The sequence below is a fragment of the Toxorhynchites rutilus genome, chromosome 2 (genome assembly GCF_029784135.1).
Source record: "Toxorhynchites rutilus septentrionalis strain SRP chromosome 2, ASM2978413v1, whole genome shotgun sequence".
Taxonomy (NCBI): Eukaryota; Metazoa; Arthropoda; class Insecta; order Diptera; family Culicidae; genus Toxorhynchites; species Toxorhynchites rutilus.
Genome location: NC_073745.1, coordinates 268,517,846 through 268,540,896, shown reverse-complemented (window position 1 = coordinate 268,540,896; position 23,051 = coordinate 268,517,846). Strand labels below are relative to the sequence as shown.

The following is a 23,051-nucleotide window of genomic DNA, read 5'->3' as shown; positions in this document are numbered from 1 at the left end:
ATCGAATTGTACCTCCGAAGAAAACAACTTAAGATTCGAGACGAATCTTCATTAGGGAGAGAGTAGTTAACACCCACATCCCCATGTACTACACGAACAGATCAACTAACCACCGAACAACAGCGGTGACCCACTTCCAATAGAGCTAACGCATCAGTTCTCCGGGCGACACATGAACAAACAGCGCATCATCATTGACGGCGCATCGACCTGAATATTTGCACCGTCAACATCATCGATACCAACGACCCATCGAAACATCGACCTATCGTTCGATACACAATCCTAAGGCTCAGCGCTTTGGCCAGGTCGAAGTCCACCACGATCGAGCTCACCGGAACCAAACTGGAGAATCAGCATAACCGTACGCCGCGTTAGGGAACTCAGCTCAGGCTAATTAGTAAGGAATAAAGTCAGTCATAATTCGATGTTCAAGTGAGGTAGTTCGTTTATAATTTTTAAAAAACCTTCCCAAAGGCCTAACTTCTTTAACTTATATATATATATATATATATATATATATATATATATATATATATATATATATATATATATATATATATATATATATATATATATATATATATATATATATATATATATATATATATACTAGCTGACCAGGCAAACGTTGTTCTGCCAAATAAATTATTTCTAGTGAATATTTTGAGTGTTGAATAGAACACACTAATGTTCCCGAAACTTTTGAGGATTGATGTGAATCCCGATTTTCTTTCAGCGAGTTACGACGTTTTTGCTTTTCCGTGTAACCTAGCTTTTGCTGTAATTTTATTTCATTTTGTTTTAATTTTAATTCATTTTTATAATTTATTTAATACCTACATAAATCGGTTTGCAGGTAATTTTAGGACAGTTTTCCTGCTTTGTGTAGTGTTAACAGGAACAATAATTTTAATTTTCAATTTCAATGGTACTTCAAATTGTATAGCCTTTTATAATTTTTTGGACAATAAGTTGCAATTGATGACAGATATTTTATTTGTTTTCGCTAATGTTGGCTGCCATCGATGATCGTACGTTTCATGCCGTTACCCGAAGTGCTGCCAGTATCAACATCCTCTCCCCCGTAATACTGGCCACCAGGTTCAGTTTTACCACTCTCTTCAACCTCTAATACCGCCAGTCTGGCCACTGGCCTGCGCACAAGCCCCCTCGCAGTTTGTATTATAGCTTGCCGAATTCTCCCATCTGAACCTTTTATCGTCTGAATAATACGGCCTCTGGTCCACTCATTTCTTCTACCGTCGCCTACCACAAGCACTAGCTGCCCCTCAACAATGGGTTTCGCTTCGCCGCACCACTTCGGACGTCTAGTCAGCGTTGGGAGGTACTCCCTGGTCCATCTGCGCCACAATATGTCTAGTAGATGTTGGATATGGTTCCAATTCGATCGAAGAGCACTCGCTGAATCTGATACCTCCACCACTGGTTGTCGAACACCACTAGAGTTGCCTAGGAGGAAGTGGTTCGGTGTAAAGGCTTCGTCTTCCACTGATGTAAGCGGCAAATACGTGAGTGGACGACTATTGACTATCGCTTCGGCTTCCACCACGAATGTCATCAAGGCCTCATCGTCTAGCTTTCGGTTACTATAGTATGCCGTTTCCATGGCTGTCTTTATAGATCTCACCATCCGCTCCCACGCACCACCCATGTGCGGAGTGCCAGGAGGATTGAAAATCCACTTGGTGTAAACGCCTGTGAAAGTAGCTGCTAACTGCTCAATTTGTTCTCTGAGTAATCTTTCAGCGCCCTGGAAATTTGTGCCATTGTCTGAATAGATTTCGACCGGAGATCCTCGACGGCAAATAAATCTTCGAATGCATTTAACGCATGAATCAGTGGTCTGGTTGTGAGCTACTTCGACGTGTACTGCGCGTATGGTTAAGCATGTGAATAAGGCGACCCATCGTTTCACGTTGCTTCTGCCGAGTTTCACTGTGAGTGGCCCGAAGAAGTCTAGACCAACGTACGTGAATGGTCGCACAAACGAGGCCATTCTGGCAAGTGGTAGTGGTGCCATACGAGGGATCTGCGGTGAGCATTTGTAGATCCTACACCATTGGCATGTATTCGCTATGTTGTTTACTGCCACCCTTAGTCTTGGAATATGGTAAATTTGACGAACCTCGTTCACTACCGTCTCTGCATTGCCGTGCAAATATTTACGGTGATAACTGTCTAACAGCAGTCTAGTAAATTTGTGCTTTCGGGGTAAAATTATTGGGAACTTCATTTCTTCTCGAACGTTCGGAGCTGCTCCTATTCTGCCATCCACACGAATAATGCCTTCTTCATCTAAGACGGGACACAATCGATAGAGGCTACTGCTTTTTTCCACTGATGTTTGCTCGTCATTTTGTTTTGCTTTGTTGTGTTTCAGCACCATCATCTCGTCCGGAAAACACTGCCACTGCGTTTCTCGGATGACAAGTCGCTCCGCTTTTTGTAGCTCTTCTGATGTTAATGGTCTTAAGAATCTCAGCTGGCCATTGATCTTCCGTTTGATGTTTTCTATGAATCGAAATACATAGGCTGTTGCCCGAATCACTCGGTTAAGCTGCGAAAAGCGCTCCAGCTCTACAAGACGTTCTGGAATTTTAATTTTCTCGTTAGCATAACAGGGGCGCAGCTCTTCTTCTGTTGATGATGCAGATCTTCTTTCCCTTGGCCACTCTGTTTCCGATAGCTGTAGAAATGAAGGACCCTTGAGCCAGATACTATTTGCCATCAAATCCGGACCTTTGCCCCACTTTGTCGCAATGTCTGCCGGATTCTGCTTCGATGGGACCCAACGCCAGTTCTCTGCATCTGTGATTGTTAACAATTCTCCTATTCTGCAAGCAACGAACTGTTTATATCTACGATGGTCTGCCCGCAACCAGGAAAGAACTGTAGCCGAATCACTCCACAACACTTTTCGTACTACACGCACTGTGTGAACCTCTTCTATAAACTGCATCAAACGTGCACCCAAAACCGCAGCCATCAGCTCTAATCGTGGTATCGATTGGGTCTTAAGCGGAGCTACTTTTGTTTTTGCTGTAACAAGGACGCATTCAGGGGAGCCGATCTTGTTCATCGTTCGGAAGTAGGCCGCAGCACATTACGCAGATTCACTTGCATCAACAAAGACGTGGAGTTGTAGGTCATCATAACGCTCTTTCGTAGCACCAGCAAAATAGCAACGCGGAATTTTGAAACGTCGGACATTCTGGAAGAGGCCAGTCCATTTCTGCCATCTTTTTTGTAATTCGTCGTTTACTTTCTCGTCCCATTGGACTCCCGATCTCCAGACTTCCTGTAGCATTATCTTCCCATGCACTATGAAGAAGCACAGCAAACCCAGAGGATCAAACAGCGACATCAGGCACTTCAGCATTTGTCTCTTCGTAGGACATTCGTTGCTGCTGATGAGGTCGTCAATCTCCTGTTTCATTTCGGTCGAAAACCCGAAGGCATCTTCCTGAGTCAACCAGAGTAATCCGAGCACGTGTTCACATTCTCTTTGATTGTCTGTTTCAAATATCTTGTCTCCTCGAGGATGTGTATTGCCTAGACTTTTCAGGACTTCCCTGCTGTTCGATAGCCAGTTTCTCAACTCGAAACCACCATATTTGTGAATTAGTCGCATTTCGTATGAGATTTTGATTGCTTCTTCTACAGATTCATAACTCTCCAGAGAGTCATCCACGTAGTGGTTCTTAATTATTCCGTCTACAGCTCGAGGATAAACCTCTATAAACCCCTCGGCATTCTTATTTTTGACATATTGAGCTGATGCTCGGGAACAAGTCGAACCGAATGTAGCTACATCCATGATATAGATATCTGGGGTACTGGCAGGATCATCACGCCAAAGGAAGCGTTGCGAATGTCGATCTTCTTTTCGTATGTATATTTGGTGGAACATCTCTTTTCGGCAGAGACGCCCACGTTGAACTGTCGAAAGCGAGCTAGAACACCTGGAAGTGAGGTCAGTTGATCAGGTCCTTTCAACAGTACGGAATTGAGCGATATTCCGTTCACAGTGGCTCTGGCATCCCAGATCATCCGAACCTTGCCTGGTTTCCGCGGATTTACTACCGCTCCAAGAGGTAAGTACCAGATTCGTCGTATATCTGCGCTAACCATTTCATCGTTAGTTGCGCGATGCGTGTAGCCCTTGAGCAGGTATTCTTTCATTTGTTGGCATAAGTAAGGCCTGCTTCAGGTCCGGATTCCGATTCATTTTCCTCTCCAAACACTCTAGTCGTTTGAGAGCCATGTTGTAGCTATCCGGGAGTTCTACGTAATCAGATTTCCACAGCAGTCCAGTTTCATAATGAGTGTCGACTCGAATCGTTGTAGTTTCAAGTATTCGTTGCGCAAGTTTCTCCTCTTCTGATATGGGCGGCGTCACCGATAGCGCACTGACATCTTCTGCAGTGAAAAAATCTTTGACGATGTCGTGCAGAGTTTGATCTGATGATACACATACACAGGAATGGCAGTTCACTGAAAGCTTCTGACCTTTGGCACCTTTTCCGCCATAAATACACCACCCCAGTCTCGTTTTCGCGGCGACCGGTTCCATGCCAAGTCCTTCTCGTATCTTCAATGGCACCATCAAATTCAAATTGTTAATTCCGATTAGTATCTTTGGGGTAACATCGGTATAACTCGATACGGGCAGTCCCTTGAGGTACTTAAAACGATCACTTAATGATTCGAAAGACAGAGTTTGTTTTGGCAGCGACAACTTCTTCACAGTCTGAACATCTTCAAGTGAATGCTTTCGTCCTCCTGCAGCGGAAATGGTAAGGGACATCTGTTTAGATTCTTTTTCCACTCTAGTCACGTTTGCAGTCCATAATAAACATAGAGGCATCGTTACTCCATCTACACCAAGTTGTTCGACTAAGTTCTCTTCGATTAAAGTTAAAGACGAACCGTCGTCGAGAAAGGCGAAAGTCTCCACCATGCCTTTCGGTCCATGCAAGGTCACAGGCAATATTCTGAAGAGCAGTGGTTGTTCGACCAATCGATGCGTAAAATTACCCGCAGTGTTGACCACGCTAGTACCAGGACTATTACGCGATGAGTGAAGGAGCGGATGATAACGAAATTGGCAGCCATTTATTCCACAGCAGCCAGGTTTCCTACAGCTTCTTCTACCGTGTGAAGTCAAACAGTTTCGGCAAAGTCTGCTAGATTGCACATGTTGACATTTCCTTTAAATTTAGATCGATTTTTATCGACCACGCTGGACTTTCCACTATTGCTGGCATATACTGTTACACTACTCACTGATCTCACTACGGTTGACATGAAAATTGCAAATGTTTTCAAATTCACTTCTGCGAAATTCTGGAGGAACGAGACTGTAAGTATGTTTGAATATTTTTACGATCTTTACAATAAATCGAATGTGACCGATAAAAAAACGAATTAAATGATTTGAACGAAAGGTTATATGATGTTTCTTGGTGTATTTCATTAACGTAACTGACATGTTTGATCTCTTAAAAGTTTAACGTCAACTGAAAAAAGTAATATAAGTTTGTCGTAAAGTAGAAAAAATGAAATACAGAAAATCAATATTTATTGCTTTCTCCTTGTTAGAAAATACGTGCATGTGATTTTCAACATGGCTTAGTTTATAACAGCTCGGTCTCGTTCATAAATTGGAAAACAGCGATACGCCAGCTAACTTCAATGGAGCTGATTAATCGGCCTGTTTGGAATCGCGTTATTTTATCGTTGTCATTCAATCGAGGAGTATTCACATCGGTAATCTAAGTTTGAAACACAGCCATATTGCTTCCTTTATTCATGGATGTTTTTATTACTCTTCACCGATTTGTAGAACTCAATATTCATATATGCATATGAGTGATCGGATTTTACAATTCGATCGAAATCGACTTTTACACTCTTAAATTCGTTCGCCTTGTCGCGAAACAATGGTCAAAATAAGTCATCCGTATTTGTGGTTCAATTTACTCCCTATCTGATTGGCATAATTCCGGAAATAATTCTAAATTGTTGAAATTTGAATGAAAATTATTATTCGATTTCGTTTGGATGCTAAATTTGTTTTGAATGTGTTTGAATGCTAAATATTGCGTATTTATTCCACCCGAAAAACCATTACTATTTTTGCTTCATAGAAATGGAACATGGAGACCAATGTTGTTTACGTCGAATTGCGTGGCAAGGTTGTCACATTTGCTCAACTCGATTGGACTTGAGCTTGAACAGAATGCAAAATTGCGCTTTTTCCATTCAACAGAATACAACCAACAATATGTGGGGACGAATACGATCGAACTTCGTTTTGTGTTTGAACACACACGCAATGTCATGACAATGCATTGCGCTTTGGCCTGGCTATAACTAAAGCTGTGTCGGCGTTGCTCATGATAGTGTCTCGCAAGTGAATGTATTATTCCTCGCACCGCTTTTGTTGATTGTGTAGTAAGAATTGCAGTCGTTCACTCTCTACCTTCGCGTATATGTCGACCAAAAATTGTTGACACAGCTTACGATATCTTGAATTAGTGTTTCTTGACCATGTCAAATCACCATATGATAAACATAAAAATCCTTCGAGCGCGCCCTCTGTTTGTTTCGTCGCATGTTCATAAATATTAAATCAAAATGAGAAATGATGTTCATAATGAATTAAGTATCTGTGACGGGGTCTCGTTGGTCTAATGTTTATGCAAGAGCTTTTTCGTTAAAGAAACCCTTCTGACTTGCACTATAGTCACGCGTATTCTTGAGCTTGCCACTCCAGAATACATTCAAGGCGTATTGTTCGTCATCGAAATCTCAACTATTTACTAATAAAAATGACGCAAGTAGTACTACGTTGAGAAGGCAAACCTTGGGAACGTTAGTGCCATTGAAGAAGAACATAGCGAGGGTCGTATGAACGGTATGTGTCAACGATGAATTCCAGATTATTGTTTTTTCTTCGCATTAAATTTCTCGTGTCACCGTGCTATCATGAGCGCTTGTGCTTTGGATCTACACACGTGCTCTCCAGCTGATATTTTATCAGGGTTGATGACAATAGCGTGATTGTCATTTTGTAATCCGAGCAAATGTGATTTGAAGAATTTCGATAACTCATTGTGCTCATTCAAAAAGGCTTCCAGCTCGTCGGAGATGCTCCCTGCTTTAGATGAATTGATGTTACTTGTGTATTTGTAGAAGGATGTTCAATGAAGCGGGCGTTACGCCATCAGTAATTGAACAACTTAAATGAATTCGTTCTGTTGAAAAAAACGAACAACGGTTAAATTATTAGAATATTTTTGACACAAAAATAATAAAATCGCAATTAAAAATAGGGAATTGGGGTCAAAATTTAAGGTTATATGTATGGTATGAAGTCAAATTTTTGAAAAAAAATATCCAGATCTTTTTTTCTGCATAGAGCCACCCTATTCGGTATTAAAAGTATAGTTATCTGTATCCTACCGGTATCATATATAGTTTACAACCTATTCTCATACCTACCAAGTATTTTGAGTATAATTTCATCATATATATATATAAGTTACGGTTGTCGTGGGTCAAGCGTAACAAAAAAATAATTTTATTTCTCTTTTATGAATCGATTACACGAAAGGTTAAACTAAGACTAAACTAGCGTGGCCCTGCAGACCTCTTTTATTAAATCTATTTTCAAGGGTCAGCACATTCCGGCGTCGCGTCCATGCTATCCATATCGCGTGTTGATGTGGTTTGATTATGCGCGTGGCACATCCGTTCTGCTACCGTCATCGATTTGCTTCGAGCTCGTTCAGCTCTAACCTGTTGCTAAGGTGGGTTGCATTGTGATTCGCCATAACGCCTCCCCCCTAAGTGTCAAACGTCCTCGGTTGCCTTCTGATACTTCGTCGGCAACACCAATCCTGGTACGGAGAAGAGTGACTTCGATAAGAAATTTGGCTCGCCTGCCTGGACCTTGGTTGCTGTGGCTTTGGGTTGATCATTCGGAGAGCTTGGTCTATGGTTAGTAATCTGCAGAGTAACAGTCTCTTCTTTCTTGGCTAGATTTCGCTGAGTAACCTTGGGTTTGTATCTGTTTCGATGATGACGGGTGTCGAGACAATTCGGGAATCCCCGCATGAATCCAGTATATTAACTGCTTTGTGACTGTTAATCAATATAGTTCCTGTATTGATTTCTTTGATGATTGGGTGATCTGGTTCTTTGGACATCATGCATTTGGCTTTTCGGTTTGTCAGTATGCTGAAGATGCACTCGTCGTTCACAGGGTAGGTGTTCTCACAGATGAAACATTTATCTTTCTGTTCGTAAAGCGTTTGTTGATGCTTGGTAACGTTGCGGATGTTCGTGTTGATTCGGCTTCCATTTATGTTGATGGGTTCCAGCTGCATCAGTGTGTATTCCTCCGGTTCGATTACAGGAATTTTGATGATTATTATGATATGATTGTTTTGCAGGGATACAATTGATTTTATGAATTTGTATATTTCTTCTTCGAACTTAATATTTATTTGCTGATTTGTTAAAAATTTCCAAATGTATTCTTTTTCTTGCGCATTTAAAATATTTTTGTTCAAGAGGTTAGATTTTGAGAATGCGATTTGTTCCTCTAAATCTTCTAAGGTTTTTATTAAAATATCGATATTGAAAATTAAATTGATGAATTCTAGGTCCTTTCGAAAAAGTGTGTCATTTGTGTTCATTTGTTCCTTAATTAGTTTCAATGTTTTCGATACCTTGTTTATAGTTGTCTGCAACAAGTTGTTAATCTTTATCTGTTTTGCTTGATTATTAATTATTTTGTTGCTATTGCTCTCTAAAATTTCCAAGTTTTGATTAATGAGGTCTAAGTCCTCTTCATCGGAATTACCAGCAATGAATTTTATAGCTTTTCTTAATACATTACCAAGTCCTCTTTTAGATCTTTTCGGATAAAGTCCATCCAGTTTTTCATGAGCCTTCTTTAATTTGAACTGTAGTGTGTGTTCCAGGTGGTCTGTTACATTTAGAGCGATGGCAAGATTTTCGATGTAGTTGATGTTTTGTCTTATGTCCTCCAGGTTGATTTTGTGCATTAGTCTTTCGTAACCTATCATTGTCCTGGCTGTGTCTAGTTTGATAGTCAAAAGTACATTTTTTGTTGAAACGTCGTGATAGAGTGTTGTTTGCGTCAACGTTATCAGTCTGAAATAAAGGTAAAGGCGAAGAATTACATTTTCAATCTATTTTTATGTACTTTAATGCCATATGAATCTTTAAAAGTGAGCTCGTTGTTTTCTTTAACTTTAGAAACTTTGAAAGGCTCTCTGTCCTTAGTTATTCTTTGAGTAACTTTCACATAAACGTTCTTTCCTATTTCTAATTGTTTGGGTTTTTCTCTCGATTTGTTATCTTCCTCCACTTGTTTTTTATGTTTTCTCGTCATTATTTTGATTGCTGACTGTATATTGTTGTACTTTTGTAAAATTTCTTCTGTATCTGTTTTGTTCTAGTAATTGAAGATGATTTGTCTTGGTTTATACCCTGTTGCTGAATGTATTGTATTATTATAGATGTCTGTTATAATATTGATTCTGTCGGAGAAACTAAGTTCTTTATATTTTGCTTGTAGAGTTCTATATAACTCAATGAGGGTTGAGTGGAATCTTTCTACAATTCCATTAGAGTTACTAGAGCTCGTGTGGTGTATTTCAATGTTTAGATCTTGCAAAAATCCAATAAAGTCGATGGATGTAAATCCGGGTTCTTGGTCGCAAATTATTGTCTCTGGTCTACCAAAGATTCTTATGTGTTCCGTGATTGCTCTTTTCAGATCTACGATAGTTCTGGTTTCAAGAGCGATCACGTTTGCGAATTTTGAAAAGGCGTCCACAACCGTTAGCATTTTCTCTCCTTTCATGAAGAAAACGTCGATGTGTACTTTCTGAAATGGTCTTTCCGCGGAGTTGGTTTTTTGAATTAATTTTGGTGGCTTTCTGTCGTACTTGCATTTTTTACAGGTAGGACAGTTGCTTATAAAAATTTTTAGCCTCTGGTCAATTTCTGGGAAGAAATAGTCTGCTAGTATTTGTACCTTGTTTTCTTTTATGCCTCGGTGCACGTATTCATGAGTCTTGCGAACGATCTCATCTCGGTCTTCTGGTAATCTAACATCCTGTAAGAGTACCTGTGAAATAAAAATCTTAAAGATTCTGTTGTGAGAAAAGTGTTTTCTGTACGTTTCTTGGATTAGTTGTATTAATGATATGGGACAATATATACAATTTATACCTCTTGCATTCAGTTTTGTTTTAAAAATGTTAACTATGTCGATTTCTTTGTATTCCGGTTTTGATATCGTAAATCGGTGGTATTTCGGGAAAATCTGCTCATGAGCTTCGACGTCAATTGTAGAGATTTTGAGTACTATTTGAGTTCTAAATGTGTTAATAGGTTTTTCTGTATTCCAAATGTAGTGGTCATTGCTTGTGTCAGCTGAGTGCACTGTCATTCCGTCGTTGTCGTCTTCTGTGTTTGTTTCGCTTTCTGAATTGTTTTGGTCGTTTGGACTTTGATTGTTTGAATTAATTTCGTTCGGTTGTAGCCTAGATAGAGCATCCGCAACGACGTTCTCTTTTCCAGGCTTGTACACGGGTTCGAAATCGAATTCGCTCAAATCCAGTTTCCACCTAATTATCTTTTGATTGGCACTTGTCATGGAGTAGATTAATGGTTTATGGTCTGTAATGAGTTTGAATCGGCGCCCGTATAAATAAGGGCGGAAGTGTTTCACGGCCCATACAATGACCAGTAGCTCCTTTTCTGTTGTGCAGAGATTTTCCTCTGACTTATTTAATGTTCTTAGGGATTTAATATTCTAAGGGACGATCTTTTCCGATTTGTCCTTGCGACAATACCGCACCAACAGCAAAGTTGCTTGCGTCTGTTGTGAGTATAAAATTCTTCGTGAAGTCCGGGTATGCAAGAATTGGATCCATTGTCAGTAAGGCTTTACATCTTTCGAAACATTGAATTCTGTCCGGGGTGAATTCGAAGAGTGTGTCTTTCCGCAACAATTGCGTCAATGGTTTGACCATCTTAGCGAAGTCTTTGATAAAACGACGATAATACCCTATTGTTCCAAGAAATTGTTTCAATTCTTGCTCGTTTTTTGGTACAGACCAGTTTCTTATTACGTCAATCTTGTCGGAGTTTGGTTTTACTCCATCCTTGGTCACGGTGTGCCCCAAAAATTGCACTTCGTGCCTGAAAAAATAGCATTTGTCTAATTGGATTTTTAGACAGGTTTCTTTTAATTTCCTGAATACTTTGCGTATGTCCTTGCTATGCTCTTCAAATGAGCTAGAGAAGATAATTATGTCGTCCATGTAGACTAGGCAACATTTACCGACGAGGTCTCTAAGAACTGCATCCATAACTCTTTGAAATGTAGCGGGTGCATTCTTGAGGCCGAAAGGCATACGAGTGAATTTGTATTTGCCTGAACTTACAGCAAAGGCCGGTTTTTCGAAATCTTCCTTATCTAGCTGGATTTGGTGAAATCCGGAGACTAGATCTAGTGTAGAGAAGTAAGTGGCTCTACCTAGTTTGTCCAAAATTTCAGTGATATCGGGAATAGGATATCTGTCTAAAATTGTCTTTTCGTTAAGTTTCCGATAGTCTATGACTAATCGAAATTTCTTTACGCCTGATGGATCTGTTTTTTTAGGCACTATCCATACAGGAGATGTGTAAGGAGATATGGATTCTTGAATGATCCCATCTCTTAGCATTTTTTTTATTTGTTTTTGTGCCTCGTCTTCAAAAACCTGTGGGTATTTGTATGACTTTGTGTGGATTGGAATATTATCCACGGTACGAATTTTATGTTTGATTTGATGAGTAAAAGTGAGCTATTGGTCATCAAAATACAAAATTTCAGCATTTTCGTCGATTATTTTTTGCAATGCTTTTTTTTCTAGAGTAGTCAGTGATTCATCGGTTACTTCGAACCGAATCTTTGAATCGTTCGGCGGTTTTTCTGAGACCGCGAATTCTTCTCCCTTCGTACTCAGTTCAGTGAAGTTAGTCTCAATGGCAGTTTTCTCATGGTTCCTGACTGCCACGTAAGCTTCATTATCGCAGCTATAGTACACCCCAGGAAGGATTGAGAATTTTCCGAATGCTTCCTCTTCGCTTACCACAAAGTCACCATTAGCTGCTGTTTCAATTTTCAAAAATTGGAACTCTTGTTCCGTTAGGTTAACTTTTTGTTCCTGCAGGAATTTCTTTTTTAGATTAAAGATTTTCCTTCCCACTTTCAATTGATTTCTGCCTATGTCGAGCTGAGCTTTAAGATCTCTCAGTGTCTCATACCCAATCAGGCCGTCAAAAAAGTCGTGAAATTCGAAGACGTAATATTTCACCTTTTTCTTGATTTCGAAAAGATCTAGAGAAACTGATTTATTAATTTTATGGGTGCCGTTTATATTTTTTACCGTTATTTTGTTTTCGGTTTTAGCGTTTTCTAGATTAACATGACGCGGTGAGAAGTAGTTTTTATTCGCGCCTGTGTCGACTAAAAATTTCATCTCTCCCTTCGTTGTGTTAACCGTTAGATATGGGATGAAGTTATTATTTATGGCGGTACGTTTGGCATGTGTGCCAGCTGAAAATTCAATTCATCGCCTAAAGCTTCGTCGTCTTCAGAATCCATTAAATTCTCCAGTTCTTCCGGTGATTCTGTTTGTTCATAGTTTTCGGGTTCGTTTATTTCGTTATTATTCACCTGGATTTTTGAAGTGTAGGTCCTCATGGATACGTCTTCGTCATTATTGTTTTTGTAGTTTTTCATTCTTCTAGAACCTGGCTTGAAATTTCCCGAGGGGGGGTTAGTATTTTGTTTGCTTACTCCTGGGGCGATGTTTCTTACATTCGTCTGTGTCGGTGGTGTCGGTCTAGTCTGTATTCTTTGTGATTGAATTTCGTTTAATTTTGTTCTATATGCTGCATTGGTGAACTGTATGGTTATGCTATATGCGTCCTCTAACGTTTCCGGTCGGCAGCTTCTTACGTGCATAGATACATTCTCATTAAGCCCATCTATGAATCGTGTAAGTGTTACTAAGCTGATTAAGCTGTTAATGGCCCTTGTTGAGTCTTTGTAATCATCCATAGTGGATGCTGTTGCTTTTATAGCTGTATCAATTGATTTAATTTTATTGTAGAACTCTGTCAGTGTTTTCTTCCCCTGTTTAATATAAAATAAGGATTGAATGTGCGAAGTTAAGTCGCGACGATCTCCGTATGAATTAAGGAGCGCGTCCTTGATTTCTGCCCATGTGTTTGGGTTACCTGAGGCGATTCAAATTTCTTTTGCCTTCCCTATTACTTTGGCTTTTACGGCCCTTATTAGCTGCGGATACATGGGTTTGTCCACGTACCGTTGGAATAAATCAAGCGTACTTTCTACGTCTTGTATCCATGCTTTAGTTTCTTTTTTATTGCCGCTGAAATTTGGCAATAATTTGATGGGATCCGGCGTCCTGAATTGCAGGATAGGATCCTCTGTTTTTTCTCTTAGATTTTGGATTTGACCAATCAGTAAATTTTGGAGTTTTTATGTGTTGCAATAAGTTATCAACTGTTATTTGCTGTGGGGGGCCTGTTTGGGGCATTTGAGCTGCTCTTGGTCCCTCTATGTCGTCCAGCTCTGGTGCTGGCATCAGCTCAGGCGAAATCATTAGTTCGCGCTGATCCATTGAGTGTTAAAACAAATTAATGGGTAAGAACCTTTTAGTTTGTTCTCCCGAAAGTGTTATGAAATGGACTTTTCTGTCTGTCACAGATAGTATTCCCGGGGAACTTCCCGTTTTATATAACAACTCACTAAATGTTGTTTTGTGTTGAAATTCTTTTAGTACTCACGTTGACAGGATGATGATTCTTTCCATCTCCCGGAGTCTTAGTTATAGCGTTGGTTCCGTGGGCGGTCCTTCCTCGCTCCTGTGCTACACAAACCAGATGATGTCCGCTCACTGGTGGCTTTCCCGGTAGCTCGGTCGTTTGCAGTAAACTGTGCTCGGTCGGTTTTCGATTTTATTTTTCTTAGGCACCTAGGAAACTCTTGGTTCACAGCAATCCTTATGTTCACTAAGTTTGCTCACACTTTGCGCTTTTTTATTTTGCACTAAGTTTCAGGTCCCTCTGAAATCACATCTACTTCACTCCACTTCACAAGACTGCGCCAGTTACGGTTGTCGTGGGTCAAGCGTAACAAAAAAATAATTTTATTTCTCTTTTATGAATAGATTACACGAAAGGTTAAACTAAGACTAAACTGCGTGGCCCTGCAGACCTCTTTTATTAAATCTATTTTCATGGGTCAGCACATTCCGGCGTCGCGTCGTCCATGCTATCCATATCGCGTGTTGATGTGGTTTGATTATGCGCGTGGCACATCCGTTCCCCCGTTCTGCTACCGTCATCGATTTGCTTCGAGCTCGTTCAGCTCTAACCTGTTGCTAAGGTGGGTTGCATCGTGATTCGCCACAACGTATAAATATATATATATATATATATATATATATATATATATATATATATATATATTTTTTTTTTTTTTTTTACATACTTATCTCACTTCTTAACTAGGCGAACCTAGCCAGAATTTTCACCTGCCCCCGGGCTTCTGAATGCCAAAGGGGGACTAGGCTCTGCGGAATGCACGTATCTGCATGCTCGTGCTGTTTCAGTCCTGACCGAGAAATTGTCGGACAATCGCGCAGGTGCTAAGGATGACCGACTTTTGGATGCCGGCCAATTCCTTCTCCATGTTCAACACCTTTAGCGCTTCCAGAAGTGTCTTCGGGACAATTCCAGTTCCAGAGAGAACGACTGGAACAATTCTTGGGACCTCCCTTAGCCCCCACAGTTCCTTGAGCTCCACGGCCAATGGTCGGTACTTGCAGATTTTGCGACCGTGGGTCTCCTCCAGATTCTGGTTCAGTGGAATAGCGACATCGATGATGGTGACTTTGCGGTCGCTCTTGTCGTAAACCATTATATCTGGACGGTTGTGGTGGATCGAGAGGTCGGTCAGAACAGTGCGATCCCAGTACAGCTTGAAACGGTCATTTTCCATGACAGGTGCAGGCAGGTACCGGTAGTTTGGTACGTTGTCTTCCAGTAGAGCGCATTGGAGCGCCAGTTGTCGATGAACAATACGGGCCACGTTGTTGTGGCGCTCGGTGTAGGCTGCGTTGGCCAAAACGGGACAGCCTCCCATAATGTGCTCTATGTTTTCACCTGGTTGATGGCACATCCGGCAAATGTCATCAACGTCTTGGTGCCAGACGTACCGCCTGCAGTTTCTCGTCGGCATTATCCTATCCTGGATGGCTATCATGTCGGCTTCTACTACTGAAGAGAGTTCACCATGCGTTAGCCACAGATTAGATGCGGCCTTGTCGACGTGTGGCCGATCCAGTTGATGGGGGTGGGCACCATGCACTGCCTTCTGCTTCCAAGCTGCAATCTTCTCCTCCACTGTCTGCAGATTGCAGTTGAGTTGGTACTCCGCTTGCGCCAAGTGCAGAGCGCTGTATCCTCTGTCGGCGGCGCAGACAGCCCGGTATAGCGCGTTTTGGTTGGCGCGTTCTGCGAAGTACTCGCGCAGTTGTCGTACCTGGGCAACACACAGTGCAGATATGTCGACTATTCCAAGTCCCCCTTCTTTGCGTGGCAGTGAAACTCTCTCCAGTGCCGATTGAGGATGGTGCATTCCGGCCTCTTTAAATGCTTTCCTCATCCTCCTCTCAAGGTCCTCTAGGTCAGTTTTGCTCCATTTGACTAGACCAAAACTGAAGGTCAGCAGGGGAACCGCGAATGTGTTGATCGCGCGTACCTTGTTCCCCGCGTTGAGGAAAGTCCTCAGCACACAGTTCACTCGACTCAAGAACTTGTCTCGCAGCTCCGTCTTGATGTCGGAGTGGCGAATCCCGGTGAGCTGTCGGAATCCAAGATATTTATAGGATTCGCCACGAACCATGTCTCTTATGAACTCGCCGTCATACACCTCGTAACCTCCGGATTCGGTAAGTTGTCCTTTCAGCAGATGGACACAGCGGCACTTGTCAAGGCCGAACTCCATGCAGATGTCCCTGCTTATGTCTTCGACAACCCGGATAGCTACACCTAGACGCTGACGTGAATCAGCGTAGACCTTGAGATCATCCATGTAGAAGGTATGGGTCACTTCTTCGTGAGCGCCGTCGCCATACCTTATTTTATAGCCATGACCGTTTCTATTGAGCGTCCTACTGAGGGGGTTCAGTGCCAGACAAAACCAAAGCGGGCTGAAAGAGTCGCCTTGGAATATCCCCCTCTTTATCTGCAGCGTTCTAGACTGCAACACATTTTCCCCATCACTGAGGTGCAGAGACGTACTCCACTGCCTCATCGCATGCTGCAGGAACCTAACGACGACGGGATCAATTTTGTAGAGCTCCAATACCCGGACGAGAAACGAGTGAGGTATGGAGTCATAAACCTTCCTGTAATCGATGTAGGCCATACTTAGGTTCCGCTGGTTATATACCGCCTGGCCGACTATGGCTGCGTCGATGATGGCCTGGTCTTTGCAGCCATGCGTATTTTTCCTGCATCCTTTCTGCTCTTCTGCGATGATGTGATGCTGTTCGCAGTGAGCAGAAACTTTGGCGGTAATTATGCTGCTCAGTATTTTGTACAGACTCGATAGGCACGTTATCGGTCTATACTTTGATGGGTTCAATGTGTTGCTGTCTTTCGGGAGGAGGAAGGTGACGCCACGGGTGGCGAATTCAGGAAGGTTGTGTGGGTCACGTAGCACCTTGTTGAAGCACTCAGCTATCTTTGGATGTGCGACGGTCAGCTTCTTGTGCCAAAAGTTCTGGACACCATCGGGGCCCGGTGCTGCCCAGTTCCTCAGGTACCGCGAGGCTTCGCGGACATCGTTCTCTCCGACGATGATAGCTGGCATCTCTCCAATTTCACCACAACTCTCCTCCTCCCATCTTAACCACATTTGCCCGTCGCGATGTTCTACTGGGGTCTCCCAAATACCAGCCCAGAAGTTCGTCACATCGCTAATATCTGGCAAACCTTCGCGGTAGTCGGGCTTCTCGTCGCTAATGTGGTCGTAGAACGCTTTTTCGTTATCTCTGAACATCCGATTTTGTTCCTGGCGCTTTGCAGAGTCAGAGTAACGTTTCAGCCGTTTAGTTAGGACGCTCAATTGCTGTACCAGTGTGTCGAGTTTTTCCGTCAGCTGGTGAGCTCCCAGCTGGCGAAGTTCAGTAGGCCGCACGATCACAGCAACTTGGCGACATAATTTCGCCGATCTGCTGCCTCTTTTGTACGCCATCAGTCTTCCAATTGCGGCGCGCTTGTTTAGGATCCGTTGCTCCAATCTCCTTCGCCATGGAGGCTCACGCCTTTCACGGAGATGTTGGAGCAGTCTGCCTCTTGGCCTAATACGGTATCCTAAACTTTTGGCGGTCGCCACAGCAGCACAGTAAACTTTCAGTTGCAGCTCCTCCATGTTCTCAGCATCAACCAAGTGCAGCGGAAGAACGTGCTCGTTCATGAGCTTTACTGCACTTGTCAGCCTGCGGGAATGCTGCAACTTCGGGATCCTGGGGCGCGACAATGGGTCTGTGTCGCGGAACTGTGAGATCGCCTCGTCGTAGTGGAAGACCAGATCGCATAGTAGTTGTTGATCTGGCTGTGGGTCTTCCGGCTCAGGGGGTTGTTGTACTGTGGCCTCCACTGGTGCTGATTCGCGTGCCCCACTCGCGAATGAATTGCTCAGCCGTACTGAACTTCGTCTCGACACATCGCTTGCTCTGTTGTTCCTGGAGCTTATTTCTCTCTGCACCTGCTGCTTGATCTCGTCGATTTGCGTTTGGGAGAGCATGTTGTTGCGTACTATCGCTCTACGCCTCGCGTTCATCGCGTTCTGATCAAGCCTCCCGACGAACTCTGGATACGCTTCCTCGAACATTGTTAGTATTCGAGGGCGACCGCTCATGTCCGTCTCCAAAGCAGTGCAGATGTAATAGGCGCGGATCACGAATTCATTCATTTCGTGTGTCCACATGATCCGGCGCCTAGTGGTACCCACAAGTGGGGACGACTGTCGTCTGGCAGTCGCAACACGTCTCGTAGGCGCAGCGTTTCTTGGGTGATGTCGATGGCTGCTGTTTCCGTGTGGCGGTAGCTCTTCGGGTTGAACCCGGCTGGTGGCCCGCTCTTGCACATCGCCCTCCAGCCGCTGGCCGCTCGCTCTTACGCCCGTTCCAGGACCAGCTCCAGTTCGGGGACCCTCCTCGGGTGATCGCATTCTAATTATTCTTCGTGATCGTAGCTCCATTTTATTGGGTGTATCTCCTTTGCCCGGGAGACAGCGGGTTGGCAAGGCCTCCATGACCCGGGAGGCCTTCCCCGGGAGAGATATAGCGCTCTGACTCGCTCGCACCCCCTCACTTAGCCACTTTCGACACCCGTTCTCGGAGCCAAGACCAGGTGTGTGTTTCCAGTTCACGCCCGATCTAAAAATGTCGTCATATGATCTTCGTGGAGGCGTGAGATAGGAACATTTGAGACCAACAGGCAGGCTCCTACCCTATGTTGATCCCCATTTGAGAATATTTTTTTTTTTTTATATATATATATTTTTTTTTTTTTGCGCGATATTTTTAATATAGTCCTTGACAGTGTTTTGTTTGGTTAAGTCGTTCGTGAGTTATAGTGTCGCAAATATGGAGCAAAATAAAGAGAAAATCCGACATATTTTACAGTACTACTTTGAAAAAGGCAAAAATGCATCTCAAGCTGCCAAAAAAATTTGTGCAGTTTATGGACCCGATACAGTTTCCATTTCCACCGCACAACGATGGTTTCAACGTTTTCGTTCTGGTGTAGAGGTCGTCGAAGATGCGCCATGCTCCGGAAGGCCTGTCGTCGAAAATTGCGACAAAATCGCTGAATTAGCCGAGAAAGACCGGCATAGTAGCAGCCGTAGCATCGGCCAAGAGCTGGGGATAAGTCATCAAACCGTTATTAACCATTTGAAGAAGCTTGGATTCACAAAGAAGCTCGATGTATGGGTGCCACACACGTTGACGCAAAAAAAAACATCTTTGACCGTATCGACGCATGTGAATCGCTGCTGGATCGCAACAAAATCGATCCGTTTCTGAAGCGGATGGTGACTGGCGATGAAAAGTGGGTCACTTACGACAACGTGAAGCGCAAACAGTCGCGGTCGAAGCCCGCTGAAGCGGCTCAGACGGTGGCCAAGCCCTCATTAACGGTCAGGAAGGTTCTGCTGTGTGTTTGGTGGGATTGTCAAGGAATAATCTATTATGAGCTGCTTCCCTATGGCCAAACGCTCAATTCGGACCTGTACTGCCAACAACTGGACCGCTTGAAGGTAGCACTCATGAAGAAGAGGCCATCTTTGATAAACAGAGGCCGCATTGTCTTCCATCAGGACAACGCCAGGCTACACACTTCTTTGGTGACGCGCCAGAAGCTCCGGGAGCTCGGATGGGCGGTTCTTTTGCATCCGCCGTATAGTCCGGACCTTGCACCAAGTGACTACCACTGTTTTTGTCCATGGCGAACGAGCTAGGTAATCAGAAGTTAGCCACAAAAGAGGCCTGTGAAAATTGGCTATCCGAGTTTTTTGCCAATAAGGAAGCGAGCTTCTATAACAGGGGTTTTATGAAGTTGGCATCTCGTTGGGAACAAGTCATCGAACAAAACGGCGCATATTTGACTTAAAACAGATGATTGTAACTAATTTTATGAACAAATTCAAAAAAAAATACCGCAGGACTTTTTTGACAGCCTAATATATGCACGCATTTTCTGAATGTCACAGATACAAACATGCAAGGATAGGTTCTGCTGCATTTAGTCCGTGCCTTTGCATGATGTGTGTGACGCTGAATATCTAGCCGTGAGAACCACCGTTTTATTCATTATATTATACTATACTAGCTGACCCGGCAAACGTTGTTTTGCCATAAAAATTATTTCTAGTGAATATCTTTGTATTCTTTGTATTCCATTTCCGATGTATTTTATTAACGAATCTGAAGTGAAAAAAGGAATATATTTTTGTCGTAGAGTAGACAAATTAAATGAAGAATATCAAAATCAAGCTCTTCATCGAACCACAGAACTCAACATTCATATGAGCATTGAATGTTTTGCTCAGCTGAGGCGAATATGGCACTGCCGAACGATTTTCCATGTCAATGTCTGTGTGTTAATTTTCATGAATGATTGTCTGTCTTTATCAGTTTTTAGTCGTTGATACATTGGACATCCACCTAAGGTGTCGTTCGTGTCGTGTCGTTGGTGAAATCTTTAAGAAAATGCTGCCATGCAAGGCTATAAATGTTTTAGATTACCGCACGGTCAATAGCCAATAACAATATCAATCACCGGAACAATATCGAACAATCGCCTGACCTGAACTGAAGGCAATTTTAAGTTTTTGTTGATTTGAAGACTGTTGAGTTATCCAGTTCACTTTGCTTTCGCTGCGCTTCAATCTAAGATTGGACCCCACCAGTGGTAATCCAACTTGGATATCGTCGTTTGGTTTTTCTGTTCGTTTTTCGCGTTATTCGTATCGTGTGTTCTTCTTTCCGCGTCATAAATTGGACGCTTCGCGTAGTGTGCGATGAGCAAGAAGAAGAGGAAGGCAGACTCGAGCCCTGTAAGTGTCATCTAATGATGCACGCGATGTTGGTGTAGTGAAAAGCGCTCGCACTGAACCGAGCCTTTGCAAATGTGACACCGCACCGAACAACAGCGAAGTAGGCAATTTCGGCGCGTCGGTCGAAAATGTCAACGCCCAGACAGCAACCAAAATCAAGCTCCTCCGCTGGTAGTGAAGGCAATCGCTCTTGACAAACTCATCAGCGAATTCGCATCGATGGGTGTTACAGCAGAGTACAAGCTGTGTGGCATAATTCAATCTTTTTCCGAGCAGTTAACATTGTTTATTTTCCGTCTTCATAAGGGCTTCGTTGGAGCATTTGAGAATGCATCAATGCATCAAACTGACGTCATGGCGAAGCAGACGTTAAGGTTGTGCACCGAAAAATTATTTGGGAATACCAAGCATCTTGAATGTCTTACTGGAATGTTATAAGTTATTTGGGTTCGCATGCCAGTCGCAAAACTGCCTTTAACTAGGATTGCATTTGCGCTAATATTGAGCATAATGAAGCATTGCTACTGTTTTCGAGGTTGTTATTAACAAAAAGAGTTTATTTCTCTTGTTTAGTCATCAAGAAAGTAAATGTTCTGGAATTTTGTATTTGATTAGGTTTTGCTTGCCAGTAGCAAAACTTCCTCCACTAAGGGTGACAGCTGCGCTTCTCTCGAGCATGAGAAAGTAATGCAACTCTTTTCGAGGTCAGTAATATTAACAGAAGCGTTTCTTTTGAAAATAGCGCAAAATGATGAGAAATGTTTATATTGCTAGTAGTTTCAAGCCACCAATGTATGGCTCTGTATGCATGCTATGGTGAACGCTTGTTTGGCGCTTGGTTTACGCTTAGTTTGTACGAACGATATCTAGAGGTGCGATTCCTTTGAGGCAATACTAAATAACATGTAGCATGATATTTGATACTTGCAAGTGTTGTCATTGTTGTTGTTTACATGCGGTGCCAAAGATATATTGATGTAGTTATGAGATATGGAATAATTGTGCTGGTGCAACATGTACAGGGTTTTCCATTTCGGGCTTCCGAAAGTATACAGTCCTGCGCTGACAACCGTTTGACATAGCTGTCAACCAAAGCGTCATATCGTTAGTTGAATGTCTGCCATTTTACAATATGGATCGTTTTAGCATCGCACAATGTGTTAATTTTGTTAAATTATACTATAAAAATGATGAAAAACCGGCAAATGTTTTTCGAGCATTACGGACGGATTTTGGTCCTCATGGACGGCCTACAGAGCACACAATCGCTAATGTAGTGCGTAAATTCGAACAAACTGGATCCGTAGCGGATATTGTGAAACCTGTGCATCATCGTAATGTGCGTTCGGCCGAAAATATTGCTGCTGTTGCTGCCAGTGTGGAGGATGACCCGAATGTTTCGATTCTACGGCGTGCTCAGCAATTGGGCTTGTCAAACACATCATTGTGGCGAATTTTGCATTTGGACTTGCACCTACATCCATATAAAGTCCAACTGGTAGAAAAATTAGAGCGGGGTGACCATGGAATGCGTCGGTCATACGTCGATTGGGTGAACGAACAACAGCAGCAAAATGCTGAATTTTCGCATCAAATTTTCTTCAGCGATGAGGCACATTTCGAGCTCGGTGGCTATGTGAACAACCAAAATTTCCGTATATGGGGCTCAGAAAATCCACACGTGATTGTTGAGAGGCCATTGCATCCGCCAAAAGTCACTGTTTGGTGCGCATAATGGTCTGGTGGAGTCATCGGGCCGTATTTCTTTGAAAATGACGATTTTTTTGCCACAAATTGAAGATATGGATACGGATGACATATGGTTTCAGCAGGACGGTGCCACGTGCCACACAATACGACCAAACATGGCGCATAATTTCGCGTTTTGGTGATGCCAATTGGCCGTCCAGATCATGCGATATGAACCCGCTAGACTTTTTTTTGTGGGGTTATGCGAAAGACCGTGTCTATGCCAACTCTCCGCAAACTCTTGAACATTTGAAAGACAACATTCGTGAAGTTATGACTGAGATACCGCCCCATGTGTGCCGAAAAGTCATCGAAAATTACCTGTTCCGGATCAAGGTGTGCGAGGAAGCCCTAGGTGGACATTTGAATGATGTTGTATTTCACACATAATGGCATAAACCAAACTTTGAAATAAAAGTTTCATCGAAATTCGAATTCTAAGTGTGTTTTATTTCAATTTACTTTCGGAATTTAAAGTCGGAAAACCCTGTATATAATCGACTGTAGCCGAGTCTATGTCAAT

General features: G+C 42.7%; 1 protein-coding gene across 1 annotated transcript; it reads right to left on the bottom strand.

Annotated features, from left to right (window-relative positions):
* Window positions 1–1,009: 1,009 nt before the first annotated feature.
* Window positions 1,010–3,103, bottom strand: LOC129766877 (uncharacterized). Its single transcript, XM_055767479.1, has one exon. It carries the CDS (start codon window positions 3,101–3,103, stop codon window positions 1,010–1,012), a length of 2,094 nt encoding a protein of 697 aa, XP_055623454.1.
* Between the last annotated feature and the right edge of the window lie 19,948 nt (window positions 3,104–23,051).

Coding starts and splice junctions, on each gene's coding strand:
- LOC129766877 (XM_055767479.1), bottom strand. CDS start 3,103: ATGAACAAGATCGGCTCCCCTGAATGCGTCCTTGTTACAGCAAAAACA.